This window comes from Dendropsophus ebraccatus, chromosome 13 (assembly GCF_027789765.1).
Source record: "Dendropsophus ebraccatus isolate aDenEbr1 chromosome 13, aDenEbr1.pat, whole genome shotgun sequence".
NCBI lineage: Eukaryota > Metazoa > Chordata > Amphibia > Anura > Hylidae > Dendropsophus > Dendropsophus ebraccatus.
In genome coordinates this window covers 78,770,720-78,788,109 of record NC_091466.1, presented here as the reverse complement: position 1 = coordinate 78,788,109, position 17,390 = coordinate 78,770,720, and the positions used below count along the sequence as shown (strand labels likewise).

Genomic DNA, 17,390 nt, shown 5'->3' with positions numbered 1-17,390 from the left:
ATTGGCTTTTTTTTTTTAAAACCTCTGCAGGCATAAAGCACTATACCTACAATGCTCTTTAAGGGTGTGTTCACACATCACAGAATCGCCAAGGATTTTACAATGCGGTTCCCCTCCTGTCACTTATAATAGGATTACATACTGGGAGCAGAATTGTCATCCTGCTGCAAGTATATAAAAGGCGCCCCCTTAACCCTCTGCGGCCCAGTGCATACATTACCAGGTCCGCGCTCCGGCTTGCTTCGGGGGCTCCTGGTGTCTGGACGTCGGCTGAAATGTGTCGCCTACATTTTCTTTTATTGATAATAGTCAGAGTTAGCAGTTGTTTTTTTTATCCTCTGTTTATATTTTCTGACTAATTTTATTAATTTCACTTTCTGTACATTGTTATGGGGGTGGCCATCTTGCCTGGACTGTTAACAGCATTTAGTGACATGCTTTACAGCAAACCTCATGGACATAGACGACAATAGACAGAATAGACTGTCCGTTTGAGATGAATGTGAGACATTACTGAGCGCGCTCCGTGACCTGTGAAGAGGTCATTTCACAGGGAGCTGATATTGTCTCCTCGATCTACTGTTGTCACATGACGCTGCAATGCTGTACAGATCACTTAACCGCAGCCTACTCTTATCACCACAGACACAACAGGAAGTCTCAGCTTATTTTTAACTCCAGTGGCGAGAATGAGAACTGCAAGATATTCAGATTATTTTATAATAGAGAGACATGGAAAATTAGGGAAATGTCACCAAAAATTCTTTAAAAATGTTTATCGTAAAAACTTTATTTATACAATAACTCAAGTGTCTGCTGACGCATTCCCTTTAAAGGGGATCTATCAGCAGGTGAGGCGTATCCGGTTCTGGTGCAGTTAGCCATTTGCTCCGCGTTGCGGTGAGAACGTCGGGAGCGCTGGTGCCGTGGCCCAGGGAGCTGGTGCAGGTGTTGTGGCAGCTGGTGTAATGGGGTAACTTGTTGCGGTGGCCAGGAGCGGTAACACCCACCCCCCTGGACACACGGGCACCAGACCTTGGCAGAACGGCTGTGAGGTGCAGGTGAAGGTCCAGCACTTAAACAGGAGTTGAACTTTACTGAAAATATCTTCAGATTTAACCACAATACATGGAGATAACTTCTCACAGGTGCTAGTGCAAAACTACAGACTGCAGGAGTCCTCGCCTGATTAAGAACAGTACTCTGCTGGGACGTGTGCTGAAGTATTGGAAAGAACTTGAAAGAAGAACTTCTCGTACTCCCATATAGATATGTGTACATATCTGAGCACCTTTTGCCTACACAAGCTTGGAGACCTCCATGTGCGGTAGCACAAGTCCTAGGTCCTCGTTCTCTGAAGATGGACGAGCGTACGTCAGTAAGGTGCTTCGGCTCTTAGCATCTTTGCCTTACTGGGGATCAGTCCCTCTGCCTTTCTTTAGGCGGTGACTGTCCTGACATGAAGAATCCTCTGCATAGGGAAGGGTTGGTCCTAATCTTTTGGTTACCTAAGCCATGCCCGCCTAATAACCCCCATTTTTGGTCTAAGTTCTATTTATGAACCAGTATTTAATGGGTATTTTTTAGATGCAACTTTTTAAAAATCTGCCTTTTTTGTGACTTATTACATAGCTGCAATCACTATGGCAGGGCTACATTGTAATAAATCAGTCACAAGATATTGGAACAAAATATTCTCCAATCCTTATTAGCAGTCGCACACGAGAGCTCTTATGTCCCTCTTAGTGGCCGGAGCAGAAACTCCCGGCTCCTGCTGTGACACCTGACGGTTACTTTCTGAGGGATGGTAAAAGCTTAGTCCCCCCCTGTACTGGGCCGAGCACTGCCCAGCCATACCGCCCCTTCCTAATGATGATGAATGGAGTGGGCCGGATCGGTGCTATGGGGGTGGGCGGCCAGTGCTCCTAACGGCTCCCCCAGTGCTTCTAATGGTGTCACCGGACTGTGGAGCAAATAACTAACTGCATCGGAGCGGCGCAGAGGATGAAGGCAAGAGACAAACTATAAGAGACATACCTTCCTCCTCGGCATCTCCTGTGCTATAGAGACATATCAGCAGGTTAGATTCGTCCAACCTGCTGATGGTTCCCCTTTAACTCTGAGTGGTTAATGCACCTAGGGTGTTTTTTGAGTGAAGGCGCCATTGTTCTCAGCGGTGACTCCCAGCTCCCCCTCCCACTTCCACATGAAGGACAGCTCAGTATCAGGATATGGAACGGTATGGCGATAATTCCACTAACCACAGAACCAATAATAACTGAATGGCGGCACATGCTGAAAACTGATGTGATTGTTATGGCATGGATTTGTCTGCTGCAGATTAAGCTCTATGAACATGTCCTAAGGCTTCTATCTTTAGTAAGATGGGTGTATTCCTGCCTGCTCGTATTCTGGATGTGGTCTTCTCTGTCACATTGCGGGGTGCAGGCGGGGACCCCCATACTTGCTGCTGACGTCTCGGCTTTCTTTGCACTTGTGTGAGTTGCTAGGAGCTGGGAGGGAGCGGTAAACTATGTACATACCGATCTACACAGCACTCGGCAGACCCGGCCTCCTAAAGTTCACGCTCATTGTCTCTGCTCATTCTCACATCTGCAACAGTAACGTCTCTTAAAGGGGAAGTACATGCAGCTAAGTCTCAGCAAACACTGCAGAGTGACGTAACACAGGGCCATGTGAGAGGACAGAGATCGCCTTCTAACCTGACAACTCTATGTAAAAACACGGCGACTAGTACTGAGAAAACTTACCAAACACTCAGGTTCAACCCAAACACTCGGCATTTGACTCCCGCCGCCCGGAGAAGTTGGAAGCAACCTAGAAGGTAGGAAACAGGAGAGGTTTTCTATGGGGATTTGCTGCTGCTCTGGACATTTCCTGACATGGACAGAGGTGGCAGCAGAGAGCACTGTGTCAGACTGGAGAGAATACACCACTTCCTGCAGGACATACAGCAGCTGATAATTACTGGAAGACTGGAGATTTTTACATAGGAATAAATTAGAAATCTCTATAACTTTCTGAAAAAAGTTGATTTTAAAGATAAAGATTTTCTCCGGAGTCCCCCTTCAACCCTTTGTTATATTTCCTGGGCACAGATCGGCTGTCTTGGCGGTAATGAATATCTGCTCCGGAGGCAAAACATTCTTAGAAGATTCTGCCAAAACCTGAGAGTAAAGACGGAGTCGAGGCCTGAGCTCCTGCATCCCCTTCCTGCAGCTGCTGGAGATGAGACCTCCAGTAATCTCACAGATCCCGTCCCCTCTGATGTCAGGGACCCCCGGGGATATAACATGGGGGGGTGACACAATACACAGTGCAGACCCCTGGATGGATGATAAGCCCCCGCCTCCTGCGGAATAACATCTACCCAGATCCCCCCCTCCAGTATGTTTATACTATAGCACCAACACCTCCGCTGCACACTGCCCCGACATGCCGCCCAGTCTCATCCTGTCTATAATACCAGTCACAGATAGCTGACACCCTGTGCTGCCTGTACATGGGGAGATCTCCACTGACTATCCTCTGTATTACAGCCCAGCATGGACGTCAGAGGCCGAGCGCAGGGTATACATATTCTGTGATTATGGTCCGTCAGGAAGATGTGTCATAACCCAGAATCACCGAACTCCTGGCATCATGGATCAGTATAATGCCCAGAGCTCCAAATCAGTTTAAAGGGGCACTCCAGCAAAATAAAATATTTTATATCAACTGGTGCCAGAAAATGCCAGAGATTGGTAATTTACTTCTACATAAAAAAATAAATCCAGCCTTCCAGTACTTATCAGTTACTGTATGCCCTGCAGGAAGTGGTGTATTCTCTCCAGTCTGACACAGAGCTCTCTGCTGCCACCTCTGTCCATGTCAGGAACTGTCCAGAGCAGCAACAAATCCCCATAGAAAACCTCTCCAGCTCTGGACAGTTCCTGACATGGACAGAGGTGGCAGCAGAGAGCACTGTGTCAGACTGGAGAGAATACACCACTTCCTGCAGGGCATACAGCAACTGATAAGTACTGGAAGAGTGGGTTTTTTTTTTATAGAAGTAATTTACAAATCTCAGGCACTTTCTTACACCAGGATTTTTTTTGCTGGAGTTCCCCTTTAACTGTTAACTCCTGTACTGATACAGCCCCCCCCCCTTATATACACGGCTCTATCTATGGATGTAGACATAAAGTTCTCCTGTAGCCGGATTTTTGTCGCGTCCATTTCCCAGTCTCCCCACCAGGGGTCAGTGTGATGCAGCTGATCAGGCGCTGACCCCCACACCGCTCACACTTCTCATGGAGGATCTGCTAATGAATGGATCGCGCAATCTTTACAATGCAAAACAGACAGGCGAGATCCCTGGGGAGAACAATCCATATGCATGCGCCGTGGTTACTCATGCGGACGGAGAAAGATTGTAAATACAAGTGAATATCAAGTAGACGTCTCCGGCGGACGGGAACGTAATCTCCATACAATGGGAATCACATGGGGGGGTGTATGGGAGACCCCCGCCCCATGGTGTAGTAGGTCATATGGACAAGGGTATAGCATAGTATGGACAGTTCCTGACATGGACAGAGGTGGCAGCAGAGAGCACTGCGTCAGACTGGAGAGAATACACCACCTCCTGCAGGACATACAGCAGCTGATAAGTACTGGAGGACCAGAGATTTTTTTTTTAAAGAAGTAAATTGCAAATCTCTATAACTTTCTGAAACAAGTTGATTTTTTGGCAGCACCCAGAAGCCTCTGCAGGTGGAGTTCTGTCTCATAGGTTGTAGTCCTGGCGACTGGTCAGACAGTATATATGGTCCAGCAGCAGCAGACCCCCCCCCCCCCTGGACTGGGCACAGGACCCCCCCCCTGCACTGGGCACAGGACCCCCCCCCTGCACTGGGCACAGGACCCCCCCCCTGCACTGGGCACAGGACCCCCCCCCCCCCCCCCTCCCCCTGCACTGGGCACAGGACCCCCCCCCCCCTCCCCCTGCACTGGGCACAGGACCCCCCCCCTCCCCCTGCACTGGGCACAGGGCACAGGACCCCCCCCCCCCCCTGCACTGGGCACAGGACCCCCCCCCCCTCCCCCTGCACTGGGCACAGGACCCCCCCCCCCCTGCACTGGGCACAGGACCCCCCCCCCTCCCCCTGCACTGGGCACAGGACCCCCCCCCCCCTCCCCCTGCACTGGGCACAGGACCCCCCCCCCCTCCCCCTGCACTGGGCACAGGACCCCCCCCCCTCCCCCTGCACTGGGCACAGGGCACAGGACCCCCCCCCCCCCTGCACTGGGCACAGGACACCCCCCCCCTCCCCCTGCACTGGGCACAGGACACCCCCCCCCTCCCCCTGCACTGGGCACAGGACCCCCCCCCCCCCCCTCCCCCTGCACTGGGCACAGGACCCCCCCCCCTCCCCCTGCACTGGGCACAGGACCCCCCCCCTCCCCCTGCACTGGGCACAGGGCACAGGACCCCCCCCCCCCTGCACTGGGCACAGGACACCCCCCCCCCCCCTGCACTGGGCACAGGACACCCCCCCCCCCCTGCACTGGGCACAGGACACAGGACACAGGACCCCCCCCCCCCCCTGCACTGGCCACAGGACCCCCCCCCCCCCCCCTGCACTGGGCACAGGACCCCCCCCCCCCCCCCCCCTGCACTGGGCACAGGACCCCCACCCCCCGGCACTGGGCACAGGACACAGGACACAGGACACAGGACACAGGACACAGGACACAGGACACAGGACACAGGACACAGGACACAGGACACAGGACACCCCCCCCAACCCCCCCCCCCCCCCCCCCCGCACTGGGCACAGGTGCACCCCCTCCCTTCAGCGTTGTTCAAAACCTCTTCAAACAGAAGCTAGCCTCCCATTGGTCAGAGCAGAGCCCACCACACCCCCTGCGCTCTGTGATTGGCTGCCCCCGCTGCCCATCCTCCCCCCCATGCTGCCTGCACAGTTGCTACCTGTAGTTAGTTGCAGACATGCAGTGAGTGAGTTCTCTGCTGCTGGACCCCCCTGCACCCTGTCACTGTATGGGGGGCTGAGAGGGACTGATCACCTGGGAGCAGATCAGCACTGATCAGCAGCAGCAGCAGGAGGAGGAGGGGTGAGGGGTGAGGGTTGTGTCTCTGCCCCCTGCAGAGATAGATGAGACTCATTGTTCACTTGTTAGCACTCAGACAGCAGCATGGACTACTCCTCTCTACTTCTCTGAACTCAGGACTACAACTCCCAGAAGATCATGGATATAACAATCTCCCAGCTCCTGGACCTGTTCCTGGAGAGCCCCCTGGTCACATGGGTGAGTGTCCTGCCCCTCTGGGGACCCCCTGCCTATCCTTCTATATGCTGGGGACCCCCTGTTTTCCCATCTGCTGGGGACCCCCTCTCCCCTGTCCTCCCATCTGCTGGGGACCCCCTCTCCCCTGTCCCTCCCATCTGCTGGGGACCCCCTCTCCCCTGTCCTCCCATCTGCTGGGGACCCCCTCTCCCCTGTCCCTCCCATCTGCTGGGGACCCCCTCTCCACTGTCCCTCCCATCTGCTGGGGACCCCCTCTCCACTGTCCCTCCCATCTGCTGGGGACCCCCTCTCCACTGTCCCTCCCATCTGCTGGGGACCCCCTCTCCACTGTCCCTCCCATCTGCTGGGGACCCCCTCTCCACTGTCCCTCCCATCTGCTGGGGACCCCCTCTCCACTGTCCCTCCCATCTGCTGGGGACCCCCTCTCCACTGTCCCTCCCATCTGCTGGGGACCCCCTCTCCACTGTCCCTCCCATCTGCTGGGGACCCCCTCTCCACTGTCCCTCCCATCTGCTGGGGACCCCCTCTCCACTGTCCCTCCCATCTGCTGGGGACCCCCTCTCCACTGTCCCTCCCATCTGCTGGGGACCCCCTCTCCACTGTCCCTCCCATCTGCTGGGGACCCCCTCTCCACTGTCCCTCCCATCTGCTGGGGACCCCCTCTCCACTGTCCCTCCCATCTGCTGGGGACCCCCTCTCCACTGTCCCTCCCATCTGCTGGGGACCCCCTCTCCACTGTCCCTCCCATCTGCTGGGGACCCCCTCTCCACTGCCCCCCCCCCCCTCCTCCTTTCCTTACTTTGTACTTTTTACCTGTATATCTTAGTGTTATTTGTCTTTTCTCTGGTAATAAGGTATCAGTGATGGCAGCTGCGGGCACCCCTCTGTATTCAGCCCCCTTCCCCCCCCCCCCCCCCCCCCCCCCCGACCACCTGCTGCTCTCACTATTCTATTGTATTCCTCTGCTATTGCATCACTTGTATATTGTATTGCTTGTATATTGTTTGCTGTGTCCTCAGCTGAAGCCCCCAGCAGCCCCTCATCCCCCCCCAGCCCTGCCCCCACCCTGCGGCATTCCTGCAGATCTGGGGGGTCACAGGCAGGTGAGAACATGGCCACTTCCTCCAGACACAGGAGAAACTTTATAACCCTGGAAGGAGCAAACCTGACAATTCCCCCAGCCGGGGCTCTACTTACCCCTCCCAGCTCCACAATACTTCCTGCACATTATATTTCTAGCTCCTGGGTCAGGAGATCTGCTGTGTGATATGGGCATAGCTGGGGGGCTGGTTGTGGGCCCCTTTATATCACAGGGCGACCCCCCCCCCTACTGTCCTGGAAGTTTTGTATATTACAGGATGAGGAGGAAAATTTATAACCAGATGAGTAACAAAGGTTCCCAGACCAGGGACAGGGGGACAGGGGGGCAGTCATTGAAGGGCCCAAATCCACAGAGATAGAAGGTGCAGTTATTGACGCATTATATCCAAGTGTCGTCTTCCCCCCCCCCCCCCCCCCCCCCCCCCCCGCCCATACCAGCTCCCTTCTCAGCTACATTATTTTACATTACTTCTGCATTGTGTATTATCCCTGTACTGTGACATCACTGTGTGTATTATCCCTGTACTGTGACATCACTGTGTGTATTATCCCCCCTGTACTGTGACATCACTGTGTATTATCCCCCCTGTACTGTGACATCACTGTGTATTATCCCCCTGTACTGTGACATCACTGTGTGTATTATTCCCCCTGTACTGTGACATCACTGTGTGTATTGTCCCCCCTGTACTGTGACATCACTGTGTGTATTGTCCCCCCTGTACTGTGACATCACTGTGTGTATTGTCCCCCCTGTACTGTGACATCACTGTGTGTATTGTCCCCCCTGTACTGTGACATCACTGTGTGTATTGTCCCCCCTGTACTGTGACATCACTGTGTGTATTGTCCCTGTACTGTGACATCACTGTGTGTATTATCCCTGTACTGTGACATCACTGTGTGTATTATCCCTGTACTGTGACATCACTGTGTGTATTATCCCTGTACTGTGACATCACTGTGTGTATTATCCCTGTACTGTGACATCACTGTGTGTATTATTCCTGTACTGTGACATCACTGTGTGTATTATCCCCCCTGTACTGTGACATCACTGTGTGTATTATCCCCCCTGTACTGTGACATCACTGTGTGTATTATTCCCTCTGTACTGTGACATCACTTTGTGTATTATCCCCCCTGTACTGTGACATCACTTTGTGTATTATCCCCCCTGTACTGTGACATCACTGTGTGTATTATCCCCCATGTACTGTGACATCACTGTGTATTATCCCCCCTGTACTGTGACATCACTGTGTGTATTATCCCCCTGTACTGTGACATCACTGTGTATTATCCCCCCTGTACTGTGACATCACTGTGTGTATTATCCCCCCTGTACTGTGACATCACTGTGTGTATTATCCCCTCCTGTACTGTGACATCACTGTGTGTATTATCCCTGTACTGTGACATCACTGTGTGTATTATCCCTGTACTGTGACATCACTGTGTATTATCCCTGTACTGTGACATCACTGTGTGTATTATCCCTGTACTGTGACATCACTGTGTGTATTATCCCCCCTGTACTGTGACATCACTGTGTGTATTATCCCCCCTGTACTGTGACATCACTGTGTGTATTATCCCCCCTGTACTGTGACATCACTTTGTGTATTATCCCCCCTGTACTGTGACATCACTTTGTGTATTATCCCCCCTGTACTGTGACATCACTGTGTGTATTATCCCTGTACTGTGACATCACTGTGTGTATTATCCCTGTACTGTGACATCACTGTGTGTATTATCCCTGTACTGTGACATCACTGTGTGTATTATCCCTGTACTGTGACATCACTGTGTGTAGTCTCCTCCCCCCCCCCACCACCCGTATTGTGACTTCACAGTATTCTGGTATTATGTGGCAGATGGTTATTACAGGTTTCACGATGTGGCAGGAAACCCTCCATTTACTGTATATCTCATGTTGGCATCCTGTGTGTATATATATCTATTCTGTATATACGGCGGAGCTGTGACCTGTCGCTGTGTTTTTGTGTAGTTTGTGTTGGGTTGAGCTCAGGCCTCTGATACGGATCATTGTACCATCACTATCAGGGTCACAAGTCTCGGACCCCCACAGTAGATCTGAGACTCCTTATAGAGCGGCTCTGGATCAGTCATTGGGGGGGATGGTGCTGTGACCTTTGCCCCCTGTGTGGTCACTAGGATCCGGGCTGTGTATATATAAGGTGTTGCTGTATTTAGCCCCTGCCCTCCATAGTATACGCTGTACGCTGCCTCTATATCTGGGTGCGGCGACTCTGCTGTAATATGAAACATCTCATTACACACAACAGATCAGAATCCGGATCAGCTTTCACCTTTCTCAGATCTTCAAGTTCTCAGGGATGGGGGGGGGGGGGGGTCTCGCAGGCCCAGGAGGGAGCAGGAGTCCGCAGCTCATCCCCCCCCCCCCCCCTCCAGGCCGGTGTACAGGTTACTGCAACACCTGACCATCTGCCATAGACTTGCAGTACATTTTGCAGATGCATCGCAGCCCCTCTAAGGGCCCTATTCCACCGGACGATTATTGTTCAGATTATCGTTAAATCGTTCGAACCTAAACGATAATCGTTCGGTTGAAATGCAGTTAACGATTAACGACTGAACGAGAAATCGTTGATCACTTTATAAGACCTCTACCTATTTTTATTGTTGCTCGTTCGCATTAAATAAGACGTCGTTCGGTCGTTCGCAATAGATACGAACGCAATAGCGAATAAATAGCGAAGAAAAAGGATCGCAATTACGATCATAAGTAACGATTATCGTTCCATGGAAATTAGTAAACGTTTTCAGGTCTTTCGCAATAGCGGTCATTTGAAATTGTTAATCGTTAACGATTATGCAAACAATAATCGTCCGGTGGAATAGGGCCCTAAGGCCATGAGACCCTCCAGCCATCACCGGCTTCACCAACTGGGCCTGGAGGTGGGACGTTTTGGTGCCAGGACCACCCAGGGTGTGAATCTGTCATCACAGGTGCTGGGGGGAGATGTCTATTAGGGTCCCGTCTGTCCAGCGCTGTCACACAGGTTGTGGCTGTCATCATGAGACAGGTGCTTAGAGGGTAGTGGTTCTCCAGAGACAGACAGAGAGACTGCAGTGACTGCTGAGGAGTCTCATGGGGGGGGGGGGGGTATGGCTGCGGCTTTTGTCTCTGCTCTGGGTCACACTGACAATAACTTCCTTCTCAGTTCCAAGGCTTTTGTTAGTCTGCAGAGCAGAGCCGGAGAGTTGTGTCCTGACTGCAGAGCGAGGGATCCTGTTATAAAGGTTCTAGGGAGGCTGGGGGCTTATTATACAGCAATGCCTCCAGGAGAGACACAACCCCGAGCTCTATACAGGAACATGAGCCACAATCTGCCGCCTGTCATCACCGATAACTTATCCCAACTTACATCCTGTATTATACTCCAGAGCTGCACTCACTATTCTGCTGGTGGGGTCACTGTGTACATACATTACATTACTGATCCTGAGTTACATCCTGTATTATGCCCCAGAGCTGCACTCACTATTCTGCTGGTGGGGTCACTGTGTACATAGATTACATTACTGATCCTGAGTTCCATCCTGTATTATACTCCAGAGCTGCACTCACTATTCTGCTGGTGGGGTCACTGTGTACATACATTACATTACTGATCCTGAGTTACATCCTGTATTATGCCCCAGAGCTGCACTCACTATTCTGCTGGTGGGGTCACTGTGTACATACATTACATTACTGATCCTGAGTTCCATCCTGTATTATACTCCAGAGCTGCACTCACTATTCTGCTGGTGGGGTCACTGTGTACATACATTACTGATCCTGTACTGATCCTCCTTGTCACTCGGATCTGCTGTATCACTCTCTCTGTGTGTTATGTTAGTGATGTGGTTGTATTGTAGCCGGGTCGGCTCTGCAGTGTCTGGTACACACACTACATCTCTGACAATGCGATGCAGCGGGGCAAAGGTTCTTAGCTTTGATCCTCCTGGATGTAACCTGCAGGGTCCGGGCCATTACATACTCTCAGAGGAATGTACTCGGGGGCGGCACTACTCCCATCGGTTGGATTCCTTCCTCATCATCCTCATCCATCATTTCTCTTTTTCCTCTGCAGGTGAAAACTTTTGGGCCGTGCGGGAACGAGAATGAGACTAAACTGGCGACCTACATGGATCTGGTAGATGGCGTGTTCCTCAACAAGATCATGCTCCAGATGTGAGTACACGGGAGGGGGGTAAGCAGATGTAGCAGAGCCGATTTGGTTACCAGAGGTTTTGGGGGCTGCTTTATGTGTGACTTGTGCAAACCCATCTTTAAAGGGGACCTGTCACCCAGACAATGCTCTCTGGTCTTTCGCCATCATGTTATAGAGCAGGAAGAGCTGAGCGCACTGATATACATCATTGTGGGAAAAGATTCAGCATAACTTGTAACTTGTTGATTGAAATCCCTGATCACTCTGTGTTGAGGAGTCCAGGGGGCGGAGTCACTCAATGGACTCTTTAGCCTAGAGACATCACAGATTCCAATTAATAAAGTATAAGTTATACTGAATCTTTTCCCATGAAGTTGTATATCACTCCGCTCGGCTCCTCCTGCTCTATGACATGATGGCGATGGCTTAGATAGCTGGTTCATGGTGACGGGATCCCTTTAAGTACTGATGATTGATGTTTATGTAGTTGAGGCCTAGTGAGAGGCGCAGTGTTCATCCTCCTCATTGAGAGATGACTAATCACTATATAGGATCGAGTCCTTTGAACGTTCATCACCAGAGCGGCAGCGCGTCTTCTCGACCACTTCCTTCCCGGCTCAGAACAAGCCATGTGTGAAGGGGACGCCTCGCGGTACAGCCTGCTGAGATACATGTGCAGAGGCTGATGATACCTCCTGGGGATTCTACTTGCACCCCGCACTGTTCCTCCATCGCTCCTCCTGTGTCAGTCTTCACTGCCATTCCCTTCCTGATCATAGTTATTAACCCTTACAGAGCCAGCGGTAAGACTGTAAACGGCGGCCGTTGGGAGCGACTAATTACTATTCTGACTAACGACTATGGTTCATTGTGTTATGGTGAAGGATTTCAGGTCGTTTACAACCGTTTTTTGTTGACCAGAGAAAACCAATAGGACCTTCCTGAGAAGCTGTGTATTCGGGCGGTGGGGTGGACCCCCCCCCCCCCTCCGCATGTCCCTGTGTGCGTCTGTCTGGATGTTCCTAGGTGAAGCAGAGTTATTAGGATAATTGGAATACAAATACTATTAGAAGACTCATCACGAAGCAGCCTGCTTACTGACGGTTTCCAGCTGGGATAAAGGGGTCGTCCAGGGTTACAAAAAAGGTGGTTTCTTCCAGAACAGCACCACCCTTGTATTGCATTTCAGTCTCATTGAAGTGAATGGAGTCAAGGTGTAATAGTACACATGGTCTGAAGAGGGGAGTGGTGCTGATTATGGAAACATACAGGTGTGAGGGTCCGTAACCCCCCTGAGGGATGAGAGGTGTGAGGGTCCGGAACCCCCCGATGGAGGAGAGGTGTGAGGGTCCGGAACCCCCTGAGGGAGGACAGGTGTGAGGGTCCGGAACCCCCTGAGGGAGGACAGGTGTGAGAGTCCGGAACCCCCTGAGGGAGGACAGGTGTGAGGGTCCGGAACCCCCTGAGGGAGGACAGGTGTGAGGGTCTGTGTCTTCTCTTCTCCCTGAGTCCATAGAGAAGCTGAGCTCCACATTCCCAGGCATTGAGGCGTGAGGTTGACGGTGCCCCCTGCATGGTCTGCGGAGTCCAGGACTCTGGTTACAATCTGATGATCTGTTCCCATGATGCCGTCCACCTATTGAGGGATTGTGTGCGGTGGTCTCTGCGCTCGTGCGGTGCAGGGATTGTGTGCGGTGGTCTCTGTGGTCGCGCGGTGGTCTCTGCGCTCATACTGTGCAGGGATTTTGTGCGGTGGTCTCTGCAGTCGTGTGGTGCAGGGATTGTGTGCGGTGGTCTCTGTGGTCGCGCGGTGGTCTCTGCGCTCATACTGTGCAGGGATTGTGTGCGGTGGTCTCTGTGGTCGCGCAGTGGTCTCTGCGCTCATACTGTGCAGGGATTTTGTGCGGTGGTCTCTGCAGTCGTGTGGTGCAGGGGTTGTGTGCGGTGGTCTCTGTGGTCGCGCGGTGGTCTCTGCACTCGTGTGGTGCAGGGATTGTGTGCGTTGGTCTCTGCGCTCGTGTGGTGCAGGGATTGTGTGCGGTGGTCTCTGCGCTCATACTGTGCAGGGATTGTGTGCGGTGGTCTCTGCGGTCGTGCGGTGCAGGGATTGTGTGCGGTGGTCTCTGTGGTCGCGCGGTGGTCTCTGCACTCGTGTGGTGCAGGGATTGTGTGCGTTGGTCTCTGCGCTCGTGTGGTGCAGGGATTGTGTGCGGTGGTCTCTGCGCTCATACTGTGCAGGGATTGTGTGCGGTGGTCTCTGCAGTCGTGTGGTGCAGGGATTGTGTGCGGTGGTCTCTGTGGTCTCTGCACTCGTGTGGTGCAGGGATTGTGTGCGTTGGTCTCTGCGCTCGTGTGGTGCAGGGATTGTGTGCGGTGGTCTCTGCGCTCATACTGTGCAGGGATTGTGTGCGGTGGTCTCTGCGGTCGTGCGGTGCAGGGATTGTGTGCGGTGGTCTCTGCGGTCGCGCGGTGGTCTCTGCGCTCATACTGTGCAGGGATTGTGTGCGGTGGTCTCTGTGGTCGCGCAGTGGTCTCTGCGCTCATACTGTGCAGGGATTGTGTGCGGTGGTCTCTGCGGTCGTGTGGTGCAGGGATTGTGTGCGGTGGTCTCTGCGCTCGTGTGGTGCAGGGATTGTGTGCGGTGGTCTCTGCGCTCATACTGTGCAGGGATTGTGTGCGGTGGTCTCTGCGGTCGTGCGGTGCAGGGATTGTGTGCGGTGGTCTCTGCGGTCGCACGGTGGTCTCTGCGCTCATACTGTGCAGGGATTGTTTGCGGTGGTCTCTGCGGTCGTGCGGTGCAGGGATTGTGTGCGGTGGTCTCTGCGGTCGTGCCAGGTTGGAGGTTTATATCTGACTTGTTATAAGGGTCATAGAGCAGCGGAGGGGAAACCCTATTCCTTCCGACGGGATCCTATCTATGGCTCCGGCTGCTGCAAGAGATCACGTATCACAGGGGGGGATATACGGGATGTGGGGGGTCCCCTATTGCTGAGGGGATTGCTGCTATACATCACAGTTCAGAGTGGGGGGCAGTGATTCCAGCAGCGAGTATGAAGGGGCAGAGGGGAGAGCTGGATAATATAGGGGCATCGCCTCGGCTAGTGATCCCCAACCTGGGACCCTCTGGTTTTTGGGGATCACTAGTCGGTGGGGATCCTGGTTACACCTGTAATGTGGGGTCTGGGGGCCCCATCTCTGGGCAGGGATGTGACATGGCGTCCTTACATTGCCCAGGACATGCCGTTACCTGTTTTGTTGTCCGGTCAGTGTGACAGCCTGGAGACGGTTTGTGCCCTTTGACCTCCAGGCCCGGCAGGAGCAGCTGTCCCCTGGGGCCCCCGGGATGTGGCCCTTGACTCCGTCCTCCTGTGGTAGCTGGGGTGACTGGTGGACAGCTGAACACTATAGTTACGTGTGCCGGACACATGAGACGCCGCGCTCTATTATCGGCTTGTTATAGGATTTACTGTTGTGTACTGCTGGCAGCTGCCGAGCCAGAGAATGTGCGGCTGTCACCCATAAAACGCCCAGTGTGTACAGGAGGCTGTGGTGCCCTCTGCTGGGAGGGGAGATGGAGGTTGCCCATACACTGCCCAGTGTGTACAGGAGCCCGCAGCGCCCTCTGCTGGGGGGGGGGGGGGGGAGGTCGCCCATACACTGCCCAGTGTGTACAGGAGCCCGCAGCACCCTCTGCTGGGGGGGGGGGTAGGTCGCCCATACACTGCCCAGTGTGTACAGGAGCCCGCAGCGCCCTCTGCTGAGGGGGGGAGGTGGAGGTCGCCCATACACTGCCCAGTGTGTACAGGAGCCCGCAGCGCCCTCTGCTGGGGGGGGGGGAGGTCGCCCATACACTGCCCAGTGTGTACAGGAGCCCGCAGCGCCCTCTGCTGGGGGGGGGGGGGGGGTTGGTGGAGGTCACTCAGCTTTCAATCTGCCAGAACAGTATGGGAATTAAAAGCTGAGCTGTGATTGGTTGCTGTGGACCATGAAAGCTGAGCTGTGATTGGTTGCTGTGGACCATGAAAGCTGAGCTGTGATTGGTTGCTTTGGACCATGAGAGCTGAGCTGTGATTGGTTGCTTTGGACCATGAGAGCTGAGCTGTGATTGGTTGCTGTGGACCATGAAAGCTGAGCTGTGATTGGTTGCTTTGGACCATGAAAGCTGAGCTGTGATTGGTTGCTTTGGACCATGAAAGTTGAGCTGTGATTGGTTGCTTTGGACCATGAAAGCTGAGCTGTGATTGGTTGCTTTGGACAACAAAGAGAATCTTCCTACAGCGCTATGGATTTCCCCCTCTGTGTGAACATGGTCTCAGGCTGTAATTGCATCTGCCCAGGAGTCCAGTAACCTGAACAGGCGGCTTTATAGATCCCTATACTGTGGTCACTTCATATCTCTAGACCCGTGGTCAGGCCGGACTTGTCATAGAGATGCAGAGAGACATTATGGGCCTGTAAGCCTTCCCTAGGCCCATAATATGCTGCTGCTCTGTATCAGTTGATCCTTTCCACCATAGTATATAACATGATCGAGCAGAATTGTGATTGCAGCTGTGGGGGACTAGATCAGAGCTATATGTCCAGTGACCTTTTATACCAAACCAAAAAGAAAGGGGGGATAAATCCACCAACAAAAATGCAGGACCAAATATAAAGAGGTATATTATTTTTCTTTTATTAGCATATATATAGAAAAATTGTTTACAAAACACTTCAAAAACAGTATAGGAGCTGACACATAAACAGATCCCCAAGGAATTGGTGGTAGTAAATTAAGTAACACAATAAATATCCACAATACAACCGTATATGGGGTATATAGTATTAATTTACACAGACGGAGCATTTAGCTATCTCCTATCTATCTATCTCCTATCTATCTATCTCCTATCTATCTCCTATCTATCTCCTATCTATCTATCTCCTATCTATCTATCTCCTATCTATCTATCTCCTATCTATCTATCTCCTATCTATCTATCTCCTATCTATCTATCTCCTATCTATCTATCTCCTATCTATCTCCTATCTATCTCCTATCTATCTATCTCCTATCTATCTCCTATCTATCTCCTATCTATCTCCTATCTATCTCCTATCTATCTCCTATCTATCTCCTATCTATCTATCTCCTATCTATCTATCTCCTATCTATCTATCTATCATTTGATTTGTGTATGCTTTATACGGTACTATGCATAATACTGGTTAGTTATATGCCCAATGCCCAGTGCTCCGTCTGTGTAAATTAACAATACTATATACCCCATATACGGTTGTATTGTGGATATTTATTGTGTTACTTAATTTACTACCACCAATTCCTTGGGGATCTGTTTGTGTCAGCTCCTATACTATGTATCTCTCGTGTTGTCTGTCTGCCTATATGTATTTTTCTACACACAAATAAAGTATTATACTGAAGACTTCAAGAAGGGGTGAGTGCCACGTCCTTTATTCTTTAATTGGATTGTTCAGCTCCTATACTGTTTTTAAAGTGTTTTGTAAACAGTATATATATATATATATATATATATATATATATATATATATATATATATATATATATATTATAATATATGCTAATAAAAGAAAAATAATATACCTCTTTATATTTGGTCCTGCATTTTTGTTGGTGGATGTAGTCCCCCTTTCTTTTTGGTTTGGTATATAAGGTTTACAGAAGGACCTTAACGTATTGGATCATACATAGGTGCATATACCCAGTGACCTATGCAGCTGCTTCTG

At 51.8% G+C, this 17,390-nt stretch overlaps 1 protein-coding gene across 2 annotated transcripts in view; it reads left to right on the top strand.

Moving 5' to 3' along the window:
* Nucleotides 1-6,021: 6,021 nt before the first annotated feature.
* The window catches only part of CCDC88C (coiled-coil domain containing 88C), a 51,444-nt gene continuing 40,075 nt past the window's right edge, over nucleotides 6,022-17,390 (top strand). For both annotated transcript variants that reach the window (XM_069950723.1, XM_069950722.1), the window contains exons 1-2: nucleotides 6,022-6,333; nucleotides 11,562-11,662. In XM_069950723.1, the coding sequence (XP_069806824.1) occupies nucleotides 6,274-6,333; nucleotides 11,562-11,662 (161 nt within the window). In that variant the 5' untranslated portion in view covers nucleotides 6,022-6,273. The remainder of the gene's footprint in view (nucleotides 6,334-11,561; nucleotides 11,663-17,390) is intronic.